General features: G+C 37.3%; 1 protein-coding gene across 1 annotated transcript in view; it reads left to right on the top strand.

Moving 5' to 3' along the window:
* Positions 1 to 25,000, top strand: part of LOC122793260 (vomeronasal type-2 receptor 1-like) — a 298,634-nt gene that overhangs the window by 135,185 nt on the left and 138,449 nt on the right. Inside the window, exon 4 of the mRNA XM_044061159.1 lies at positions 14,656 to 14,883. Coding sequence (XP_043917094.1) covers positions 14,656 to 14,883 — 228 coding nt within the window. The remainder of the gene's footprint in view (positions 1 to 14,655; positions 14,884 to 25,000) is intronic.

The following is a 25,000-nucleotide window of genomic DNA, read 5'->3' as shown; positions in this document are numbered from 1 at the left end:
TAGAAGGTTTTGTGGGCATACAACAAAAAACTAAATGTGTTTCCTTCCTTATTTTACTTAACATACTTGATTACTAACAGACAACAAAGCATGTATAACAAAATAGTGCAAACTAGCAAACAATGGGAATCACCCTGTAGTGGGCAGTAGAGTAACATCTCTTTCACCCTTTGACCCTCAAATAAAACTACTATTTTACTAATGTGACAACAACATTTTTTATGGGGAAAGGATCAAGTGACTAGATCACCTAGATTGTTGACTCAAACAGTGGAAACATACATATGGCTGCATTTAAAACTTACAGAAATATGGTAGTATTTAAACCTTACAACAGCACAGTATTTAAAAAATATACTGTACAATAATTTAATTTATAAAGAAAGGCAGTATATGAAATTCTCCATATTAGATTATAATAATATTTTCTAGGGGTGAGTAATTCCATGTTCAGTATTTTCTGCCTGATAAGTAAATCTGTGCTTTTTGCAATTATTTTACATTGGGGAAGGCAGACATTTTATAAAGCTGCATTGCAATAGTGTTTTCCATAAGTCACTAATTATGTCTGGTTTCTTTTGCTGGTTCCCTAAGTATTTGCTCTTAGTGATGAATTGGTACTAAGGCAAAACCTATAAATCTAGCTTAGAATAATGTTTTCCAGGGGACACCAATTATGCATCTGGCCAATCCAGCTAGCCTAGTATTTTTTTTCCCTTTGTGATTATTTCATTTTGGGAGTAGGCCCTGTGTGATATTTCTTTCCTATTTAGAAAACTAACATTTTACATAGCACTGATTGGAAATAGTACTTCATTTCTCATATATGCAGGACTTATAATTTTAGGTTCTTGCATTAATGATTGGGAGCCATGGTTACTGACCTCATCCTCTCTCATAAACTCTATTAAGTTATCAACAGTTCCCACCATTTCTTTTTTTTTCTTATCCCACCACAATATTATACTCCTGATTTTATCCTATCATCCACCCTTATCAAATCTTCTCTGTCTTTATTTATATGCTTATTTTTATTATTATTATTGTTACTATTATTTATATAGGTCTTTAGACAGCCTGGCTATACCATCACAATTGCACTTTCTCTCCTTCACAGCTTCTACTCACCTCTTCTATCACAGACACACAAAATATTATATCACTTTGTGCAGCTACTCATAAAGTCCACCTAGCCTTCTATAAACCACCCCCTGCTCCCTACTGATTTAGTCATGTTCTACATCATATGTAGAAAATCTGCCTCCTCCTGTATTTTACATCCTATCTAAAATGTGCTATCTGTGATATGTTCGTTTTTACCAAATTTTCACTGTTTTCAGCTGCTGTTATCATGCAGGCTCCAGTCTCCTCAAGATCATACTAATCTCAAAAATGATCTCCTACTTAAATTACTTCAGTTTAGACATCAGTTCTTGCCCACCTTTCTTTTCCCTCTTTCTTCATCTTCTTCATCCTTCATTCTTCTCACCACTGCAATCCAGTCATTCTGTTTATTGACCATCCTTCACTCTCAATGCTATTACCTTCATTGTTTCCCCACCCATCTGCACCGTTTTGCTATTTGCACTTCAGGTGTATTGTGTGAGCTACAGAGAACACCTTTAGATTTTCCCAAGCCCATATTACCCTTCACCAAATCAAATTCTCCAAAATCTGTCATCCTTTACCTCCTTCCTCCCCAATATCCTTAATCTGATTAATTCTATTATTTTCCTCTTCTCTTCCTTGACTTTCCTCACCGCAGTGCTAATCCTCCTGTTCCCTGTATCTTATTCTTCTGATATGACTCCTCCCTTAATCACATATACTTATATTGAACTTTGTCATTTTCCCAAACCTGCTTAACAAAATTCCTCTCTTCTGTCTTTACTGGTCTTGTTCTTACTCGGTTTGCTTCCCTTAGACTCATCTTCTGCATTTCTTACACATTATTTCACTTTCTCTTATGTCTGATTATGCAGTGCCCCATCTTACCAAACAACTCTTAACCATGTAAAATCTAATCTTAGCCTTTTGGCCTTCAATTATTCATTTATTTATTTATTTATTTATTTAATGTTATTAACCAGGGTGGAATGTTGGGCATTTTGGACAATTTACAGATCCAGCAGAGAAAATAAAAAAACACAAAAATGCAGAAGAAAAATATCAAGACACAATCAAGTGCACAGTGGTATCAGAGTAAAATTTAACAAAGAGATGTTTATATATAAAACAATTTAATTGTAATGTAATTAAATCAAGGTACTATTGATTGAGAAATAAATAAGATGGTAAAGTAAATTGTAAAGACAAAACATATAAAATAAACTTATGTAGACATGGCAAGAGGTCAGTGTTAAAGAAATTATGAGACTGAGATGTAATTTTGAGAGTTTGTAGGTCTGATGGGAATCTTTCTCTCTACCTACTCTTTCCACTCTTACTACACCGGTTTACTAAATTTCATCTTCACTCCAGCCTTTCTGTAAACCAGTTAAATTCCACAAAAAGATTAAACTAAAATAAGATTATTTTCTATCCTCACTGCTTCCTGTATTACCTTTCTCAGACAATTATTTCCATATTTATCAGGAGCAGTCATTGTGTTCCAGCTCACAAATAAATAAATAAATACACCTCATGGCATACATAGTTCAAGTATTTTTGGTTCTGAAGATAGGCATGGCAAGAAATGACTTTGGCAGTGCCAGATTTTGGCACAGAATCAAAGTAAACAGAAGTGATAAAATAGATACTACCCCAACATAGTAGCATGCATAGCACTGAAACAGCTTGAGATAGGAAGTTCAATTGTAGTGAATGGGGAAGTGCCTATTAGTACTAGGCCCAGAAAGGAACTTCTCTGCTGCTAGAAGACCCAACTACTTTGTAGGGGGAAAGAAATAAAGTGCTAAAGGACTGACAGAGACAAATTTCCAAAAGTACAAAAGTTATGAGATGAAACTGAATGGCAGACAGAAAATAAATGTTACAATGAAGAAAGAAAAGGGAGAAGATGGCCAATAGGTCATTGAATGAAGGCATTGAGGAAGAAAAAGAAATTGAATGTATGAATAATATTTACACAGAATTGCAGAATATTGAGTAGTATATGTACTGGATAAAGCTCCATGCACTACAAAGAACTATGATCAAGTCTACAATCATAACCCTTTATTATGTGTTTTAACTTTCATGCCAAAATTCACCTTGAGAATTTTTTGGCATCAGTGTTTCAAACACATAATAAGCCGGTTATGATCATCGACCCAGTCATAATATATTATGTTAAGCATCGCTCTGTCAATGTAACACAGATTCTGCATGCTTGTCTATTCACCTCCTGGGGTTGGTATATGTATTTTGTGTATGTAAAAGGAAATGTAGCTGAGTACTACAAACTCACTAAAGTGAAGTTTCACTAGTGTCTTTTTTTTACTTTGAAATGCCATAGATGAGATGTTGCCTTTGTTCATGAAAGGTCCTTCTAAACATGGAAAGGATTTATTTGGTTAGTCTTTTCTTTGCTGTTATTAAACAGAATACCTTGTCATATATCTGGTATTTTCTGTGGCTGGCCTTTTTGTAGTAGTATGTTTTGTAGACGTATGCACTCTTTTCAGATTATTGTGGACAAAGGCAACATCTTCTTGGAAGTACTATGTGAAATGGGTTACATGCTAACATGTTGCCGACTATTTGCTCTGTGGTGTACAGAAAAAGTAAAGGTGTAAAGTTTCACAAAGGCAGCACTCTTCTTTTAGTCATTTCAAATGGCAAGACATTTATAAATATATAGAGAGGGGCATAAACGACTATTAATGCCAGTGGCAACTTATCATCCCAGTCTTTTACTGTGGAGCTAAGATACTTTTGTATATAGATTATTTATTGGTTTGCTTTTTCCACTTAAAAATAAGATACTGGGTGATGCAATTTCCTTTTTTACTTCCTGTATTTTCTACACCATTCTATTGCAGCTTCCTGTTAGAGTCTACCATCATGCCCAGTTCCTAATGACTAAACATGTGATTGATTAAATACAAGGCTCTTCTTTCTCTAGTATTATTATTTATTTTTTTATTTAACATTTGTTGACTGGGAATGTCCGGCTAGGTTCCACAGAGCCTGTTTTCAGCAGAGGCCCAGGGAGAAACGCTCCAGATGCATGTCTTTGAAATGTGGGAGGAAACCGGAGTACCCGGAGGAAACCCACGCAAACACAGGGAGAACATGCAAACTCCACACAGAAGGCACCCCAGCCGAGAATCGAACCGGAGAACCTCTTGCTGTGAGGCGACAACGTTAACCGCTGCACCACTGTGCCGCCCTTAGGCCATTAGGTGCACACAAGCACTTGAGCCACTCTGTGAACTAACATGTGACTGTTAACAAATAATGATTGCCTCTAGAAGATCCAGTTATATGGCCAAATGAGGAGACCAGTCAGAAAAACAGGATGAAATTTTCAGTATGCTATAATTTTTAGTCATTTGCAAGTATTTTCTGTCTCCCTTATGGGTTTCAGCTTGTTCATCATGTGCATGCTGTAACATAATTCCATTATGTCTTAAAGGTACAGCCAAGAGAATCTCTGTGGGATGTAATTTTCCCTATCAGGAGGCAATCTTTCAATATAAATATGTCTTTTTGATTATTCCTGATCTAAAGCTCATGGCTTTTTTGCACATCACTTTCAGAAATGTTGTATGTATTGACAGAGCCATAGAGAGGTCATCTTTTAATTTGGGTATTTTCTGAAATTGGCACCTCACTCAACCCAAACTTAATTTAAGGACAAAAAAAAGGTCTTCCTGAGGTTGATGACCAAAAAAAATGTATAAATGAATGCAGCTACTATACTCGGGTCTCTCGGTACCTGCCAATCATGCCCACTAGCAGTTTCAGACCAGGTCAGACACCCCCTCATTATGTCTCAGAATCCTGAATGAAATGATAACATGTTCATACATTTTCATCCTTCAGTTACATTTTAGTAACTCCAAATCAAGTCTGTTGCTATAAACGTGCATGATGCACAACTGCTTGTCTTTTCTGCTGAAAAGAAACTACATCTGGTTCGTGTTAGACTATTGTAAAGTCACAGGTTCCCCCTTTAAAGTACTTTCCTTAACCAGTGCATCAAATATGCCATTCCCAGTTTTGTCTGCTCTTTATATTTTAGTGACCTTTGACCCTTTTCTATTTTATCATTAAGCCAAAATCATACACTAGCTGATCTTCAGCTAAGATTAGCTTCACAGGCATAACTAGTTTTCCATCAGAGTTGGACATGCCATTTACTTTCCAGCATAAAAAATATGTGAGGTTTTGTCTAACATAATCAGAGTCTGTACATATTACAGTATTCTGTAAACTGAAATTGTCTGATATTTGTACAGGTGCACATGCAGTGGCTACTTTAGCATATTGGATAGTTTTGGGCCCAAGCTTCTACTTTATAGAAGAGACTAGCTTATTTTTATGTCAAACTGCCTCAAGACACAATGCCAGAATCCACTCCGGCTAAAGGAACAGCCATCAACAGAGCTTTAGCTAGGTTAATTACTACCCAGTAATAATTTGGAATACATATACCACGAATGCAGGATATGCACAAAAATTATAGATTATATAAACAAATACTCCCTTGAAACTCCTTGGATCAAATTGTTAAGGAACCCACTACAGGACAGAATACTGTCAATATTGTCCTCACAAACCTAACAACTGCATGTTCTATCCCCTTGGTATCCCCTTTGCTGGTTAAGCTCATTCACAGATAAGTAACCTTCTCCGTGATTGTCATGTCAACAACTTATTTCATTGCATCACACATACCACATTGCCTCTCAATTATGTTACTATTTGACTCTGTGTACTCACTTTATCTGTATTTTTGTAAATATTTGGCTATGTATTAGTGTTTCATATGTAATTTTGTATTTACTATTGCAAATGTACATTCTCTATGTATTGCAATGTGAAGTGTGATCTATACCTGGAGCTTTTCTCCCCTGGGCCTCTGCTGAAAGTGGATACTTAGCCAGACACACTATCCCAGTAAACAAATGTCAAATAAATAAATAAATAAAATCAAAACTTTCAAATCTACAGATGCAAAAATCACAGAATTCAAAGACTTCAAATGTACAAGTCTCTTAAAATTCTCTGATGAAGTTTCCGTATTTGAGTATGGTGATATTACCCAAAATAAAAATGTTGCAAAGAGTTTTTCTGACAAATTGTACTTGCACCTAAACTAATGTATTAACCCAGGATACCTGGAGAGATACCTTCTTGACATCTGACCACCATGTTGCAGTGGTAGTTAGGAAATCCTTCTACACTGCACAGTTCATAGCAAAATTTCCACTAAATCAAAGGACGTCCTCACTTGCTCATACTCTACTCTGATTAGGCTTATCTTAGAGTGCAGTGCTCCCTTTGGGATGTACCTTACAAAGCATATCAAGCAGTTGGGAAAATCCCAGCGGTTACTAATTAAAAGATGAAGGACTTAAAACACTGGAGCTACTAGAAGAGAGTGAAAGCTAGATCTATTCAGTATCATATCGACTTCACACAGGCAACCGGTGCCATGTATGTAGGACCATTAGGGTCCAGTAGTCCAATAACTCCTTTACCTTTATAAATAAAACAGTCCTACAAACACCAGGGCCAGAGATCTAAACCTACTCCAACAAATCACACAAGGTGGATAAATAGAACTGTCATGCAATGTCTTCCCCTCCTCAAGAACAAACTGTCTTACTTATTAAGCAGTTTGGCACACTGCCTTTGAAAGGGAGCTAAACACTGGATGAATATTTACAAATTCTCTTCTAGTTTGACTGACCTGTCTCTCCATGCAAAAAAGTAAGGCCTAAGGGTGGGTACTCACAAGCCAGAAATAACCACTTGGCCCAGTTGTCTTGTAACTCCTATGAACCTATGGGAAAATCTCCTGTTATGATGATCACAGTAGCTTAAATAACTGCTGATACTGCTGAACAGAAAAAGTGAGTGCTAAACTCAATGTCTTGCAGGGACTGATTGGCACACTCCTCTCCAGTGCAGATCACATCGCTTAACTGCTTTCACCCTTCTATCTTGGAAAGGTTCCTACACACATTTTAATTACAATGGTGGTATGTGCTTTGCTGCCTGGCAGGGGCTATTGATGACTCATGCTGAGGTTGCTGGGTATGCTGTTCTGGCCCTGCACAGTCAAGCATTTGCAGATTTTCAAGTATTTAGGCCAAGGGATGCGTTTTGTTTTTGGCATGCTTTATATCTAAAAGTTGGTCCTGGAGCAATAAGGTCCAGGCTTCAGTTTTTCAGCTGGCCACATTTGTGTCCCTAAGCTTCTGGCTTCACAGAAAGGCAATGAGTTGATTTTGTGTCACTTCCTCAAAGTGTCTGCCACAAATAGAGGTTTTGAACATCAACAGTGGCTATATATTTTAAAAAGGCCACATTAAACTCAGAGAAATTCTTATGTACATCATTCAGTGTATTACTAGAATGATTACTGGCATAGTGGTCAGAATGACAATACTGATGCTACTTTCAATATTTCCCATTTCTAAGGAAAACTTATTTGTCTGGAGATGTGCCAGTCATGGGATTTGATTCAGACTATCCTTTAAAGCTAGCATGACCTTTTAAAGTTCTTCCCCCATACCCATATCCATAGCTCTGATATTTTAGTAGATTGGAGGCGGTACATCATCTCTGCATAACCTTGAATAAACTGCCTGGAGTAATTACAGATGTCCATGAAGGTTCATAGCTCTTTTATGGTTTTTGAGTGGCTAACAAACTGAATGATTTCTATTTTGCTGTTTTGAAGATGTAGCTCAGTTGGTTGTGTTTCATATCTCAGACAGCTTGCCTTATTTCTTGAAGTACTATCCTTTTATAAGGCACAGTTTAGTCACAGCATTTTAACTGGTTTTAGCACACAGGTTACCACATAAATCAGATTTACTCTGCATTTTACATCCCAGTCTGACTTTGTACAGGAACATATTGAAATCTGCAGATGAGTTTGGATATCAAACTTTTTCAAGTGTATTGATCTATCATTATGGTCCAGCAACCATTTGCAATATCTATTTTCTGCAAAATGCTTTGTCTACTCTAAAAAATTCTGGTTTGGATACATCATGAGTCAGTGCAATAAGGACATGTTTTCATTCAACTTTCTGTAATCTACAGTGTCTCTGCTTACCTAAGACCAGCAGAAACCCTGTACAAATATGTAAATGGCTGCATAGAATCTAATGTACTTACCAAAGTAATCCCCAAACACCAAAAACAAACCCTACTGGTAGAATCCTCACCTCAACAGGGTATATAACAAAAGAAAAAAGTCATGACCAAAATCAAAGGGAGTAACTTCCATAAAGAAAAGAGCTCTCTGATTCAACTAAACAAAAAAACTAAGAGGACTATTTAAGTCTGATTCAACTAAACAAAAAACTAAGAGGTCTATCTAAGTTTAACAAGGCCAACTACAAGGTCAGGATAGTCTCTCAGGATAAGGAAAATGACAAGGCCTTCTTCAGCTATGTCTAGAACCTTAAAGGTAGCACACAGCAGTGTGCTAAACTGGTGGTGAGCGGCACTACCTTCACCAATCAGGATGACATAGCAAATCTACTGGCTGATAAATTCAGCTCAAATTTCAATCCCCACTCCCCCCCAGCTACCCCCTGTAAAATCCCTACAGGCATACTCCCCCCAATTATTAGCAGAGATCTGGTTCTGGTGGTACTCACTAAAGAAAAAAACACTGCCTCACTGGGGCCCAATAATATTCTTGGTTGCCTCCTGAATATTCTAAAAACTTGACCTATCAGGACCACTTGAGTCACTCTTCAACTACAGCCTTAAAACAGGTTATGTGCCAAGTAAATGGAGGACCACCTTTTAATAAGGGAAGACCATCAACCACTACAGATCCATCAGTCTGATAAGTGTAATGTGCAAAACCATGGAATAAATTACCTTGGAAATGATCAACAAGGGCATTGGCACCATGCAAACACTGGACCCATCCCAGTTTGGCTTTGTGAAGGCAAGGTCATGCCTACTTGACCTCACTGATTTCCTCAAGAAGATTGCCAAGGCAATGGATGAGGGTAAAACAATGCATACTGCATTCCTTGATCTGGCAAAGGTGTTTGATACAGTACCCCACTCAGGCATTGTTGACAAAGTCTCTGAACTAGGCATAAATTCCTACAAAACTCCCTGGGTTGCAGGCAGGTTCACTGGTAGGACTCAAGAAGTCAGAAATGATGAGACCATGTCCACCAAGAGACCAGTCACCAGAAGAGTACCTCAGTGCTCTGTACTGGGCCTACTCTTGTTTGGTACCTAATTCTTGGATGTCAAGGCTAATCTCAAAGGCCTTTGGTTCACCAAGTTCACAGATGACTGTAAACTGGGAGCTATCATAGATTTCTCCCCATGACACGAGCATCTTGCAAGTGGGTCTAACACAGACAAATGACTGGTGTCAAAGCCACAGTTTAAAACTTAATGAAAAATAACACTCTCAGCAAAGCAGAATGCTGCAAACCCTTTTATTATGAACTGCTTCTGGTACCTCGGCCACAATGCCTTCAAGGAATATTTTACAAACAAATCCGCAGCCTTTTTATACAAAAGAGTGACATCATTATATATTAATCAATCAATTAATTAACATCAGTATAAATCACAAAAACCCTAGATTCCAATACAAATTCACAATAATGCTTAAAAATGTGCTCAAACCCACATATATTTTCCTGTAAATGATACAACCTCAAAATGCCCTGATTACAATAACTTACATACCAAAATTAACATCTAAATTCAAACCCCAAGGATGAATAGTCCCAAAATTGACAATAAATCTAGTTTCCAAATGCAATAATTTCTATGTGAAATCATTTACATCAGTTTAGTCACAAAAAGGGCTGGTTAAAATACTAAAGAAAAAACTGTCAATTTTGCCATCATGCTTGGAACAAAAATGATGGGCCACTGGGCTTTCTAACCTGGCATTCTGAATATCACCTAAATGATCTAAAATTCTTAATTTAACTTTCCTTTTAGTCTGCCCTATGTACCACTTTGCAGGGGAACACCCACAGCCCAAAATATACACCACTCCATAAGAATCACACTCAAAATATCCCCTATCTAAACATTTATTTCCATTAATAAAAGAGCAACTTATATTTCTTATTTTGCTGCACACTTTACATTTACCATAGGGAAACGAACCCACCTCCCCTCTTCCCTCCTTCTATACCTTTACACTCAACAATTCCTTAAGATTGAAAAACCTCCCAAAGGAGAAAGTAACCCTTTCAAAGAATAATTTACCCACTACACCATCCTTACTAATCACCGGCCATAGCTTATTAACAAGCCCCCTAAGGATTTCTGAAAAAGGGGAATGTTTATTCACAAAATATATAGCATCCCTCTCTTCCAAATGCAGTCCCTTCCTGCTACTAAACCTCATTGTCATCCTGGACATCATAAGTATTAGGACATTTATCCCCTATGACCTTACTTATTGCCCTCCGAATGGATAAATATGAGTATCCCCTCTTAAACAATGTATCCTTTACTTTACCAGATTCCAATCCTAACTGCTCCTTTTCAGAAGTATTGGTAAAGATGTGTATAAACTCTCCGTATGGAAGTGAGTCTGGTAAATGAGATGGGGGGTGAGTACAGTAAATCCTTTATTAATAGGACATAGATAGTGTTATATTAAGAGTAAGATAACATGAATTACTGTGCCATTTGTCATGTAGGATCACTGATTTAACAATTTACAGGTTTAACAGGTGGCATCAGTTTTTGTGAGGTATTTGAATGGGAAAAAGTTTGCAGAGTTCTGATTAAAGGAATAGTAATGGGTACAGTCTGGCATCACTTTAGCTGGGGCAGTACACATCAGGCTGAGAGTTGCAGGAAAACCTGTTGTCAGACACAACATGAGAGTAGTCAGCTAGCCGTGTAGGCATGTGGGGAGGAGGACTAGCAACTCAGGGAAAGTAAATAAGTTTCAGGGTTTTATGTATGTTATTATATTTTGTTTATATCTTGTGTACCGGGGTAGAACACAGATCACAAATTTCCAATAGCAGGCTTAGTCTGGGTTGTGCATTAAAACCAAAATTCTACATCTACATGGGATTAACATATATAATACATGAATATAGGAAACTGTGCCTATACATAGGGGTAAAAATATAATACGTGAATAGAGTAAACTGCATTTACATGGAGGTTAACATAACTGTTGCAGTCAAACAAATGCTTAAAAAACAAAAGGCAGTGTGTACAGAAATGCAGGCAGCAAAACATAACATTTAGAGCACAGCATATTCCATGATGAAGAATGCTATTGCAGACACACTTTCTCATTTTCAGTGGGACAGGTTCAGGCAATAGTTGCCAGGAGCAGACCCAAAGCTTTACAGGATTCCACAGCACCTTTGGGACATGATGAAAAATGGATATGAGGCATAATAGAGAAAGCACTACATCCAACTACATGAGTACGGTATAAGAAATGGATTTTCTATTTTATAGAAACAAGGGCTGATGCAGGGTGGCAAGCAAAATGGCCATTACCTATACCACAGCTATTAAGTTACATTTTTACTTTTAAAAAGTTGAGCATGTTTAGGTGTAGTCCTGGTGTATAAATGGCACCAATTAGTTGGTACCAAAGGGTCTGAGGGTGACAGGACACCACACAAGCATTTGCAATTAGAAAGCTGTTCCAATGCTGGATAAGAATGGAGGTCAGGAGAGCAGATGTGCATCAGTCCATCAAGCCGAGTAATTTTTGCATGGCTATGGGGAATTCTGAGAGACGTATGTAGTTTGGAGCATGAACTGTGATGGTTTAAGCAATCCCAAATGATGCGTCTGAGTAGTGACACACTGTTCTTGTGTCACAGACATTATGCTCCCTTATCTAGTTACCAGTTCAGGGCAGTCCTGAAAATGCCATAGCAAGGCTGGGTCTCAACATTAGCAAGTTAACAGCTCATTCCTTCAGAATAGGAGCCGCATCACATGCCCATGCTAAGAGGCATCAGAAATTGAGGTACTGCGCTTAGGTCAGGGATTGCAAGCTTACAGAAGATATGTCAGATCATGATGACTAACTGCAGGTATCATAAAGCAGCTGACAGAGGTGTGGATTCTGAGGCATTCTTTTATGTACCATGTGGCCAGATATTTGGGTGAATCTTGGCAGAAACTGGATTTCAAAGAGAAAAAAAATGGGGTTTGTTGGCTGGTAAGGTGAAAATTTCAATGATAGCACCTGCTGGAAGCTTTAACAAAGTATTCTGAGTCATTACCTGAGTCAAGTTTAATTGTATAGTGGGAATAATGTGACAAGTAGCCCATTGTTATACCTCAAAAAATAAAATTTGTCAATGGTCCAGGCAGATCAGGCAGATTTGGCTGAATATTAAGTGTGCATGGTCAGATATATTTCTAAGACCAGTCCAACAAAGAGCAAGTAATGTCAGAGCAGTGAACATGGCTAGGAAGTTGACCAACAGATTCATTAGATAACAGGTAAGAAAACTAGGGGGTTGGATACTGCACCCCACTAATATCAGTTCACCAGAACTGTTCAGAAGTTATGCAGTTCACTTGTCACATTCAGGAGCAAAGTTATTTATAGAAAACCTTAAAGAAGGAATGGCAAAGTAGGCAGATGTGCTTTGGGGGAAGGATGGCATGTAGAGCAAGCCATCCTCCTGTGGTTGAAGGGCAGACATGGAAAACTAAAATTCCAAAGGAGTGTGCTTGGCCTGGGGAGGGTTGCAGGCTTGGACAGCTTGGCTCTTCACTGGGTATGTATAAAAAGAGAAACGGCTTCAGGTAAAACCCAGGTGCACAAAACCAGAACTATATATAACCAAAAATACACCGAGGTACCACACAATAGCGTCTTTATTACACAAAAAATAAGAACAGTGGTGAGCGCAAGCAAAACTAATTGCTTCATCAGACAAGAAAATAAAACACTCCATTGCTTATATACAGATGGAACCATTGACTCAATCACTGATGTCATTGGTCAATTAAGGCATTAAAGCTATATAAAACTTATAAATGTATAAATGTAGAAAATGCTACATATAGAGAAAACTGCATATAAAGGACACATATAAAATAAAAGACACATATAAAATACTGCATGTAAATGCATATAAAAACTGCATACAAAAACTATATACTGGGTAGCCTGCTATATGGTGTAGCGGGCAGGCTGGGGGCCACAGTCTGGGTCCTGTAAGTGGTAGATCCCCTTCAGCTCCTGCTATCTGGATGAAAGGTGACAGGGGACTGTTGGTGTTTGGTTGTAGAGCCCTTCAGTTATTGGTGTTGGTTGAGCATTTACAGGGACTATGGTGGTATGTTATGACCTGGCTGATTGGATTTGACTTTCTTCCAAGTTCTGCCCTTTGTACACATCTGAATATTCTTAGTTGGCATTGATTTGATTGGCACTGACGTATGATCTGGCACTGCTTTTATCCTTAATTTGATTAGCATAATAAATACCTGGCTGCAGCCATTTCTTCCAAACAAGTGTGTGTGGTGTGATTTGTAAAGTGATGCACATGCTTATTTTCATCAAAGGCAATGGGAGAGTGTCAAGGAATCGCAGCACACCGATATTGCCAAGGTAAAAATAGTATGTGGGGGGGCAGGAACACAGAAAGTTAGGAACAGGAAGGGGAGGGGGGGTTGTGTAAAGGTAGATGGATAGGTAGAGGAAGGCCTTTAAAAAGCCACAAGTAGCCAGGCAATATCTCTTTTCAACAGCAGAGCAGGGCAGAACAGAACACCCACCCTTCCTCATAAAAGCAGGAAGAGGTGTAGATAGCACAAGGTGAGAAGGAGCAAGTGCTGACTGATAAGAATAGGTAGGTGCTTGCTGACCCATAAGGGTGATTGAACTAGCAGTCGGGAAGGAATTTCCTGTTTTTTTCCCACTGGGTTTTCAGGTTTTTGCCATCCCAAGCAAGTGATAGGTGGGGTAGGTAGGTGTCCCAGTCATAAAGGGTGGAAGGGCAGACTTGGAAGTTTAAAATTGCAAAGGACTGTGCTTGGCCTCTGGAAGGGTGCAAGCTCAGATAGCTTGACTCTTCTCTGGGTAGTCTGCCCTATGGTGTAGCAGGCAGGCTGAGGGCCACAACCTGGGGTCTTACAAGTGGCAGATTCCTTCAGTCACTGATATCTGGCTGAAAGGTGACAGGGGACTGTTGGTGTTTGGTTGTAGATCTCTTCAGCCATTGGTGTTGGTTGAGCATTTACAGGGACTACAGTGGTATGTTATGGCCTGGTTGATTGGATTTGACTTTTCTCCAAGTTCTGCCCTGTGTACACATCTGAATATTCTTGGTTGGCATTGATTTGATTGGCACTGACTTATGATCTGGCACTGCTTTGATACCTAATTTGATTGGTATAATAAATACCTGTCTGCAGCCATTTCTTCCAAAAATGTGTGTGGTGTGATTCATAAAATGATGTAAATGCTTACTTGCATCCAAAGCAATTAGTTAGAGAATGTTTAAATATATATTTTTTTTATTCCAGCTTCTTCATTATGTAAGGAAAGTACATTTTCAGAATAAAAGTGGCCAAAAAGTGTTTTATGATGAAAATGGAGACGTGCCACCTTTATTTGATTTCATAAACTGGCAGTTGACTGCAGAGAACTCTATGAGTTTTTTTAAAGTCGGAAGCTACAAACCAAGTTCCAGCCAACATCCAGAGCTCAGCATGAATGACTCTGCTATTGTATGGAGTGGAGGACATAAAAAGGTTTGATACATAGAAATAAGCTATACTTTTCAAATGATTCAGTTAAGCATCTAATGGAAAAACTGTCTCAAGTCAGAATAACCTAAGTAGTCGCATAGAGAAAAACATCACAGTTTCTCTACAGTAAAACAGTCTCTCGAATATAACTTTGTAAGTTACCTATGTGTCATTTTCAAAATGTAAAGAGGCTACACATTATTCTGTGAATTATAGTCCACTAAGTATATAAAAAAACAGTTCTATGTCAGTGTGTCCTTTAAGGTTTTCACAGGCTGTCCCGTCTTCCACAAACATACCTAGCTGTGAACAGATGAGGTTTACATACATTCAGTAATTGTGATTGATTAGTCCGCTAAGATTAACTTTTATCATTATTATGTAGAACTATATACCTGAACAACTGAACGAACAAGTAGCTTTCCTTTAAAGCAGTAATTTCAGGATTTTGCTGCCAGTTTCTTATTTCCTTATGCTAAACACTAAAAATATTTTTTGGTGAAATCTGTTTTTGTCTCTGCTTGTATAGTCTTTAATTACAGCTTGTCTCATCTTCTCACAATTTATTTTCTGTTTATTTTTCTAGTGAAGAGTTTCATGTTCTTGTCAAATCATTTTTCATTTGCAATATATATTTCATTATGCTTTTTAATATCTTCTTTTTTTTTTGCCAGTTTGTTTTTTCAGATTCACTAGTGCCTTTGCTTCTTCCTATTTTTCTAGTTTTGACATATCCTTTCATATTTTAGCTCTTCTGTATTTCCCTCCAAGCACTTCTCTTGCTCTATTTTTATACTATGTACGGTGCTTCTAGCTACCATTTCTTTTTGCTACATGGGCTAGGATTCAGAAGCAATTGTGCTGTATACATTCACAAGGCATATTGATTTGGTTTATGGACATGAATGATATTCAGGTGATTCAAGGGAAGAGATAGACAGAGAATTATTATTGTGCAGTATGTAGCACATGGAACATGGCAGGCAATATATGCACATAAGTGAATGGACACAAGTGTGGCATTTCACAAACAGCACAGATCTGGATTGCCCTGTCCAAGATTAAATCAGTGCAACGTGGAAAAATGTTGGCTCTAAAGGCAAAAATGGCAGGTATCTATTACAAGTTAAAATCTCAGATAGTTCAAAAGGTTGTCAAGTCATGGCAATAGCAAATGCACAAAGTGGACACTAAGGCAAGCATGAGGATAACAGAACTTACAGTGACAACATATTAAACATTATAGTGTTGGTAATCAGAGAAAGAAGTACTTTTCATTCATTGACAGAATTAAAAACAGAGTAAATCCACGAATATTAATCAGAAACAGTACTTCTCACTGACAAACAGATGGCATGAAAACATATTAAATCGGGAAATAGAATGAGGGACAAACTAGGTACAAATGTGGTATTTGTGTATATATTTACAGATTTTGAAATTGCATCTTTAGTTACATTGGATGTTTGATAGTCTGAAGCTAGATGGTGTAAATAAAGAATGTGTAATTGGCCCTAAATGCCTTAGCCAGCATTTGTCAAAAAAACATGAGCATGAGTGTTTTTGAGATGTGATAGAAGTTTTCTTCTAAAAAATGACATTTGATTTCTTTTTGAGTTTGTTTGTTTGTGTCTTTTGGCTTTTCCTGCTTAGGGGTCATCACAGCGGAACTGCGGTCCGCTAATAATTGGCAGTTGATTTTTACGTACCGGCTTGCCAGGCCTGATGCACAACCTTCAACGAAGGTATGCCCATTCACGCATGTCTCCACGCAGAAGACACGCTAGCTGAGAATCAAACCGGACAGCGTCTTACTGTGAGGCGACAATGCTACCGCAGCACTACCACCGCGGCTACTTGATTTCTTTTTGAGTATATTTTAGAAATGTTCTTTTTTTGGCAAAGTCTATTGTTGAAATTTGTTTTCTACCTATAGTCTTGGGAAATGAGGTATTTGTAGAGTGCCTACTTATTATTTTCTCTGTAAGTACGTGAAGGGAGGAATGCTTTTGAGAATGAGGTGCCTTTGGTTGCTAAGAACTAGTTATTCTTTTGGGAAATAGTACAGTGATATTCATATCTCTGAGATAGATGAACAAAATCATTAACAGCAGTTTCCAATGAATGAGTATTTTGCAAAGATGGGGAGCTGTAAGACAGACAGTGTATAGGAACCTTGTTGGCCACAGCAGCACAGGCAGTATTAGTTATACATATAGAGACTCAGTAGCCAGCCTTCAGTTGTTGAACAACTTTGGTACATATTATGTAAGTACAACATTTAAAGAAAGTGAGGGAACAATAATTAATGCAAGGTATTTGTATTGACTGACATGCTGGAGTCAAATTATTGCTGGGAGGATGAATGCATAGTTTGAAAGGGTTGGGTATTTTATTCTTCCTTTCTGGACTCAAGTAGCACTGTAAATGTCTTTAAAACATAGTGCGTGTGGGTTATCAGTAAGCCATTTACAGCAAAAAGTAAGATTATTATGAAAATTATTTTGTAGGATATGGATGTCAGGGCCAGAGCCACACATAACAAATGTCAACAACGTAAAGCATAGTGTCACAGGGATGCACAGATGAGGTTAAGTCATTACTAAATGCAGCAAATAAAATGGAAAAGTATCAGACTATAACAGAAGGTACCTTTTTCATTAGGGCTGCATGAATAAACAATGTTGAAGGTCCTTTAGAAGATATGGTTGGAAAAAGAAGATAGAGAGTAGGGTCTACATCCAAGACTTCGCAGCTTATTGATAAGGATGTATGACTTAACTTTCATCTAAAATGCTTATTATACAGCTTCTGTCAATGCGTAAATATATTGCTATAGAAATGATATGGCCTGACCTGAATCCATGTTGACAAATCATTGATGATACGATACTTCCTAACTCTGTCCTGCAAGATTTTGATGTTACTCAAAAACTGATAAGAATGCAATTACTGGGGAATGCTCTACACAGTTTTGCCCTTAGAGAATCCATTCTCTCTATTAATCTCTAATCACACTTGATGCAGTATTTACATTAAAAGGTGATAGGAAAAGCTTCTAAGTTGCTAGTTTTTAATTGTATATTGTCTAAATGTATCTAATGTTTCATACTTGCCTTTTTTCCATTTCTGTAAAGGACACTCTCTAGCTGTCTTTTACAGATTATATTTAAATTAAATTTGACTATCGCTATACTAAACATGTACAGCATTCCCAACTCCATTAGTTAGCTCCCTCAATGAACTGTATTGCTCTGAGACATGTCTGCTGTTGTTATTGCATACATTTATAATATAGATTTCAATCTTTATTTTTACATCTGAGTAACACTATGAATGATTCTTAACTTGCTTTCCTCTCTTTATTTGCTGGAAGTTGCTAATTAAATGGACAACAAAAGCCTGCTGTAACCTCTTCAGTATAGCTCTAATACCTCTAATTTATCTTTTCACTTTATGCTCTCAATTTTTAACTGTCTTAGAGTGTCTTATCATTTATATTATACCTCCTTAGCTCACCATTCCTTTATCTCCTCTCTCAGTCTTGGGGTTAAAGATTGAGTCTACTAACAAACTGCAAGTATTACACTAGTCTTGCCAAAGAGGTTAAAAGCTTTTATCAAACAGTGATTCTTTGAGGTTTCTTTAGAGCCTGTTCACTTTTGAATGTGGGTTCCATTTTTTCTGTTTTACATCATTGTTTCACTACCTTAGTTGTGTTTCTTGCACATCACTGGGCTGTACTGTTAGTCCTTACTATTCCCCATTTAGAAATAGTCAGTCTCCACTACCAATACTATGCTTTTATATTTTTATATTTAATTATTGGCAATATTTTACACCTAATCTATGATATCCCTTATTGTAGTCCCATCTATTTTATTGTCTTCCTTCCTAACCTTAAATCTCTGCTTTTTATAAGCATTCCTTTTTAATTTAATACCTAGCCAGCCCTGTTCTCCACATGCAGTTTGATATTGTTTCACTGATTCTTTCTGTTTCTCCTTACAGCTTAATACTTAAATCTAATAAACAAAGAAGCAAAATCAAGATAGCATTCAATCCTTACTGATTGTTTTCTGTAGTAATACAAGCAGCTGCAACTAGACTCTTCCCACTCCATTCACCCTCCCTCCCTCAGCTCAAGCTCCCTCCACTCACTTACCCTACCCCTAATGCTCACCCACCCCACTACATCTGAACTTATACCTCCCATACTCTTCCCCCCTCATCATCCTAACCAATTAAACAATATTTGTACTATGCATAATCACCCAACTCCCATATAAACACATTACACCTTTTTCACTCAACATACCTTAATCCTGTCTCACCTTTTAACAGTTTCTCTCACCCTGCTACCACCTTCTCTAACTAATTAACTAAAAATCTTGGACAATATATGCCATGTTAGATCACTATTTCCTCATCATTGCTTACTTTCCCATTCTTTATCTCTTATGGTCTATCCATTTTCATCCTTCTTCAAATAACTTCCTACCATACATTAGCTATTACTATCATACCATCTCTATAACATATGATATAGCTATTCCTGACCACACAAAATGTTTTTCAGACAATTAACTTCTCCAAAAATCAAACTTGTACAATATAACTCCATTATTTCATAAAATCCCCTCTAATACTCAAACTACTTCCCATCTACTTCTCAGTCATCTCCCTCTATGGTGATATGCACCCTAACCCAGGCCCTCCCCCAACCCCAGTGAACGTATCCCAAATTAATAATCTGAAATTCTTTGCCCTCACTTTTTGCAGCATCTGTAATAAAATCTCAGACTTCCAGTTCATGGATGGAATTACATATTCCTGATTTCTTGGCTGCCACAGAAACCTGGCTAAAACCTGATATAAAATACTCTGAATTGCTTTCTCCAGACTATAATATAAAAGCTGTTGGAATTTCATTATTTTACACTAGACACTTCACAATTAACACATACTCAAGTCTCATTCCCAAATCAATAATGCAGAACTACTCATTACTACCTTGAAAATGAACAATTCTAAAAACCTGTGTATAGTTGTAATTTACATCCCCCCAGGACAAAACATCCCCACACTTGAAAATATTGTATCTTAGATCCCAACAAACATCTATGAAGCTATCATTCTTGGTGATGTTAACATAAATTAGCTAACTTTTACATCAAATTCTCCTGTAAACATCTTCAATTTCTCACAACTTGTAGTAGCATCTCCTACAAGATATGACAAATATTACAAGTAAGGATCCACATTGGATTGGATCCTGGTGTCAGACCCGAGTACATTTACACAAACTGGTACCTCCCCAACACCCTAAGTGACTACCTACCCTCTTACACAGTCAGAATGTCTATACATATTCCTAAAGAACATCAGTATAAGACAATATGTAACCTAACTAAATTTAACCTAAATTCCTTTCTACATATATTAAAGTCTACTAACTTGTCTACCCTGAAAACTCTTAGTCTTGAGGAAGCTGTACATCATGTCAACACTATACTCTTTTAAGAATGCTTAACAGCTTAGCTCCTACATGCACTAAAAGAACGAAAACCAGACATACCTCATAGCTATCATATTCTACCTAGCAACTGATGTCCCTTAGAAATAAAGCATGGAATGAATGGCTAAAAAATTAACCCATGACAATTTACAAAATTTTAGACTACTCTGAAATAAAGTCAAAATGCTTACTATCAGTGAAAAAATTGTATACCTGCCTGCAATCAAACAACACACACAACTCAAAAAAAGTCTGGTCATCAATCAATTTACTTCTTAATTGGGCACAAAATAGAACCCCAGCCCTCACCCAGATAAAGCTCCTCTTCAAATTGCCACCTTTTTTAACTCTCACTTTATTGATAGTATTGCTAACCTCTTGCTAAACAATACATAAAACTGATGTTACTCAATGCTCTACTGCTACTTCTCATACCTTTATACTCCATCCTGTTTCTACCAACCTTATAAAAATGTATTTAAACTCAAACCTAGTTCAAATTCAGCAGGTAATCTTCCTGCCGAATATCTGAGAATTAATGCTGAGGCCATAGCCTTTCCAGTCAGTATTGTCATTAATAGGTCAATCACAGAATCATATGTGCCAATCATCTAGAAAACATCCTTCATTATCCCACTACACAAAGGAAGTAACACCTCAGATCTATCTAACTATTGCCCCATTGCTATTTTATCACCCTTGTCAAAAATACTGGAAAAATGTGTCCATACACAGCTCCTTAATTATCTCCTCCTTTTACCCCAACCCAGCATGCTTTCAGACCAAATCATGAAGTGCAGCCATACTCTTATCCTTCATGGACACCATAAATCATCCCAGAGATTTGGCCAACTTGTATCTGAACTATTTTAAATATTTCTAAAGCATTTGATATGGTTACTCACACTAAACTCTTATACCAACTTACCTCACTTGGTCTGTCAGCCCCCTCCTGTTCATGATTTACAAGTTAGCTGTCTGACAGAAATAGTCAGTAAAATGATTTACAAGTTAGCTGTCTGACAGAAACAGTCAGTAAAATGGCATGGCTCCCTTTCTCTCTTCCTGCCAGTTATCACTGGTGTGCCCCAAGGCTCCATCCTTTGGCCACTTTTGTTCAATGTCTTCATTAGCAACCTCCATACATCTTCCTGCCAAGCCTCTTTAATCCAATATGCTGATGATTCAGCTATTATCTGCTTGGCAAATAACCTAGCTGACCTTCAACAAATTACACAAAAAGCTTTTTCATCCATTGAACTCTTATTAAATAAATCTCAGCTGCTACTTAATGCCAATAAAACAAAACTCTTACTCTTTTTCCCTAAAACTCAAATGAAAACCCAAACAAATGTTATAATTAATTCCCAGAAAAGCACTCTAGTTAAAGCAGTCCCATACACCAAGCTTCTTGGTGCAGTCATCAGTGAAAACCTAAAATTCAACCTCTACATCAGCACTAACAAAAACACACTAGAAACTAGATATGCTCTATAGACATTTCATCTTTTCTTAAGCAGTCCATTAGAATCACTTTTGCAAATACCTACTTATTATCTTCCCTCTTGTATGGTGCTTACATCCTCACTAATTTCCAGATCTTTCTCTAGAAGCCTGATGCAACAAAATAGCTAAATTTCTATTGGTTCTACATACTCTACTCACCACTGCACCTCGCCTCAATCACTGAGATGGTTTGAGCTACCACATCGTCTCACCTTCATACAACTCCTAACAGCCCACGATATTATCTATAAGATCCCTGCCTGCCATGCTATAACTCCTGTTCTTCCTAGCTACCTCCTCCAAAGACAAACAACTTCTTTCAATACACAAGCCCAATAAAACTGCTGGAAAAAGTCTCTACTCCTATTCCATTGCCATAGCCTGGAATAACCTTCCCTATAACATTAGAGCAAATGCCAACTTTCTCACTTTTAAAGTTACTTTAAAAGAATTCTTAAGCAAAGCCTGCCTGGATTTGTTCCTGCTCAAATCCCACTTATTAGTATAATATCCTGTCTCTTTCCCTTCACTTTTACTACCCCTGCACTACATTCATAACTAGGTCTTCTCCCTCTTACTCCCTGCTCCTTTCATCTATATATAAAGGTCCACGTCCCTCTTTGTGACTTCCAACCTCATCCCTTTCTCTCATTCACCCATTTCCTACCTTGTATTCTCTCTTATCACTTCTTTCTGCACATTTACTTTCACAGTGCTACCCACTGCCTATTATCTCCCTACAGTATTCCTAAACTACAAGTGTATTCTTATAGCTGTCATTTATTTGTCGATCCTTTTTATTTATATATTTATTTATGTTTGCTTTTTGATTAATAATGTATCATATTGTATTAATAATTGCTGCCTGTTACTTTACTATTAAACTGATATGTTTTTCCCTTTGCCTATCAAAAATTGGTCTAATCTAGATGTACACCCTTTATTGATATTTTTGTCTATTTTGGCTTACTTTATGAAGCGTTATATTTCCTCATATAATGTTTGAATCCAGTCTTAGAGCTTTTCTCCCTGGGCCTCTGGATCCAGTCAGACATTCCCAGTAAACAAGTGTCAAATAAATAAACAAATAAAACAAGATAATACTATGGATAATACATGTGTGGTTACTTCAGAGGTTCTCACATTGTATATGCTTGCAGACAAACTGAATTTTGCTGAAGTGTGTCATATTTATTACCTATGGTCAGTCAAACATTTCATTCATATTCAGAATGATTGTGTTTACTAGGAAGAGGGTTTGTTGCCATGTGATGTTGTCCTCAGTTCAGTTGTAGTATTTGCAGCACAAGGAATTTGGTGCTTTTGTCTGTTATAGTTGAAAGCAAGAAAACTACTTTAAATGGATAATAGTGTAAGACCAGCTATAGCAATGCTCAAGGACAGTTAGTTAGAAAGGTTTGCCTTGCCAAAATGACTTATACTATTACATTGATGACATCCTTCTGACTGGAATCCAAGGTCATGTTAAAGAAGTGATGTCTGGACTCCTCTAACACATTAAGGAAAGACAAATGTGCTATTAAGTCAAAGCAAGTAGAAAAAATGAGCTGCAAAGAAGAATCTAAGCATGATGGGAAGTGGGAACCAGCAACTAGAAAGTATTCACAAGGTGGTGCCAACCATATAAAACAAGAACCACAGGCATACCCTAGAGTAATGAACACGTCAATCTTTTATACTCCATCTTGACCTAATACTCATGCCAGTATATAATAGTACCAGAATTATAGAATGTGCCTATAGAGCACAGGAAGAGACTACTTTGAGGAGGCAAACATGACATTAAATCAAAGTAGAAGGATAAGACCAAGTCCTAAAAAGCCTTTCCATCTATAAATGGCTCAGTGAAAAAAAAGTGTTTTGTCCTGGGGGCCTTGGTAGAAAAATCCACTTACCATGCAGAGACTAGCCCTAAAGGATTGGGCTAAGACTTGTATGGGAGCTCATGTTGCAGCATTCCGGAATAACTAAACCAATGACAATCAAATGCTGCCATGTTCAGTTCCATCCTATGCGAGTTAGCCCTATCTACTCAGTTGCTCCCTGAAGTTTAGTGTTAACCCTTTGGAGCACATTTTCTTATTATCATAGCTCTCAATAATCAATTGTTTGCATCTCCCCTAATAATTTCAGTTTTAGGATTTTACCATTTTACTAGTTATATGGACATCTGTCAGTGAGTTACCTTACCCTCTTTAGACAGTATAGCTCTTATTTCTTTTTATCAAGCTTTATTTGATCTGAGTATCAAGCTGGGTTTTCCACCAAGTCTAATGGAGATGCAGACAATAAGTTATATTATAGATCCTTCATCCTACTGCACTTCCCAGAATGGCCCTCAATTGTACTTTTCAGAAATTAGGAACATTCTTTTTAATCTGTTTCAAACAAAAACAGGCCATTCCTGATAATTTGGTCAGCACTCAATCAACTGTGCAGTGACAGCACTGGAGACAAATTATGCACTATAGTTAACACTGCCATTTCCATTAACAGTTAGCTTTCATTTTCTATTGTTTTGGAGATATTATGTTCATTTAGAATTGCTGTATAATATAGCTATGCCTTCCAAAAGCTGTAGTCAATGTAACACTGAAGCTGTAATCTACACTATTATCCTAACTGTGTTATTTTTTTCTACTGAGATGATATATCATGTACATTTGTGCACTTCTTCTGCATTGTTTTATTTAGTTAGTTATCTTTGTTTACTAGAAAGTCCGAGTGGGATAAAACCCTTGTACAGTGAAGGCCTGGGAGATTAGCTCCATATATAACACCAGTATTGCGAGTTCCTATTAGATGATGGAAGACGCATTCTTTCAAATGCGTCTTGGTCGAACTTGAAAAGACGAAAAGGCAAAATGACGAAGCGGAATATAAGCAAATTCTTTCCCTGGGAAAGAAATTGCTTGGCCGTGTCCATTACTTTGCTGTTTTCGTCACTGTAGTGTGATCTTGGAGTTGGCATATTTAAGTAGGGGGGTACATGTGAGGGAGTGAAGTCCCCCACTTTATGTTATGTTTTAAGTGTTTTTTTTTTTTTTTTGGAACAGCGATTTTTTTCCCTTGGAA

The sequence above is a fragment of the Protopterus annectens genome, chromosome 1.part0 (genome assembly GCF_019279795.1).
Source record: "Protopterus annectens isolate FY-2018-M chromosome 1.part0, PAN1.0, whole genome shotgun sequence".
Taxonomy (NCBI): Eukaryota; Metazoa; Chordata; order Ceratodontiformes; family Protopteridae; genus Protopterus; species Protopterus annectens.
Note: the sequence above shows the minus strand (reverse complement) of the source record. Positions and strands in the feature narration are given on the sequence as shown.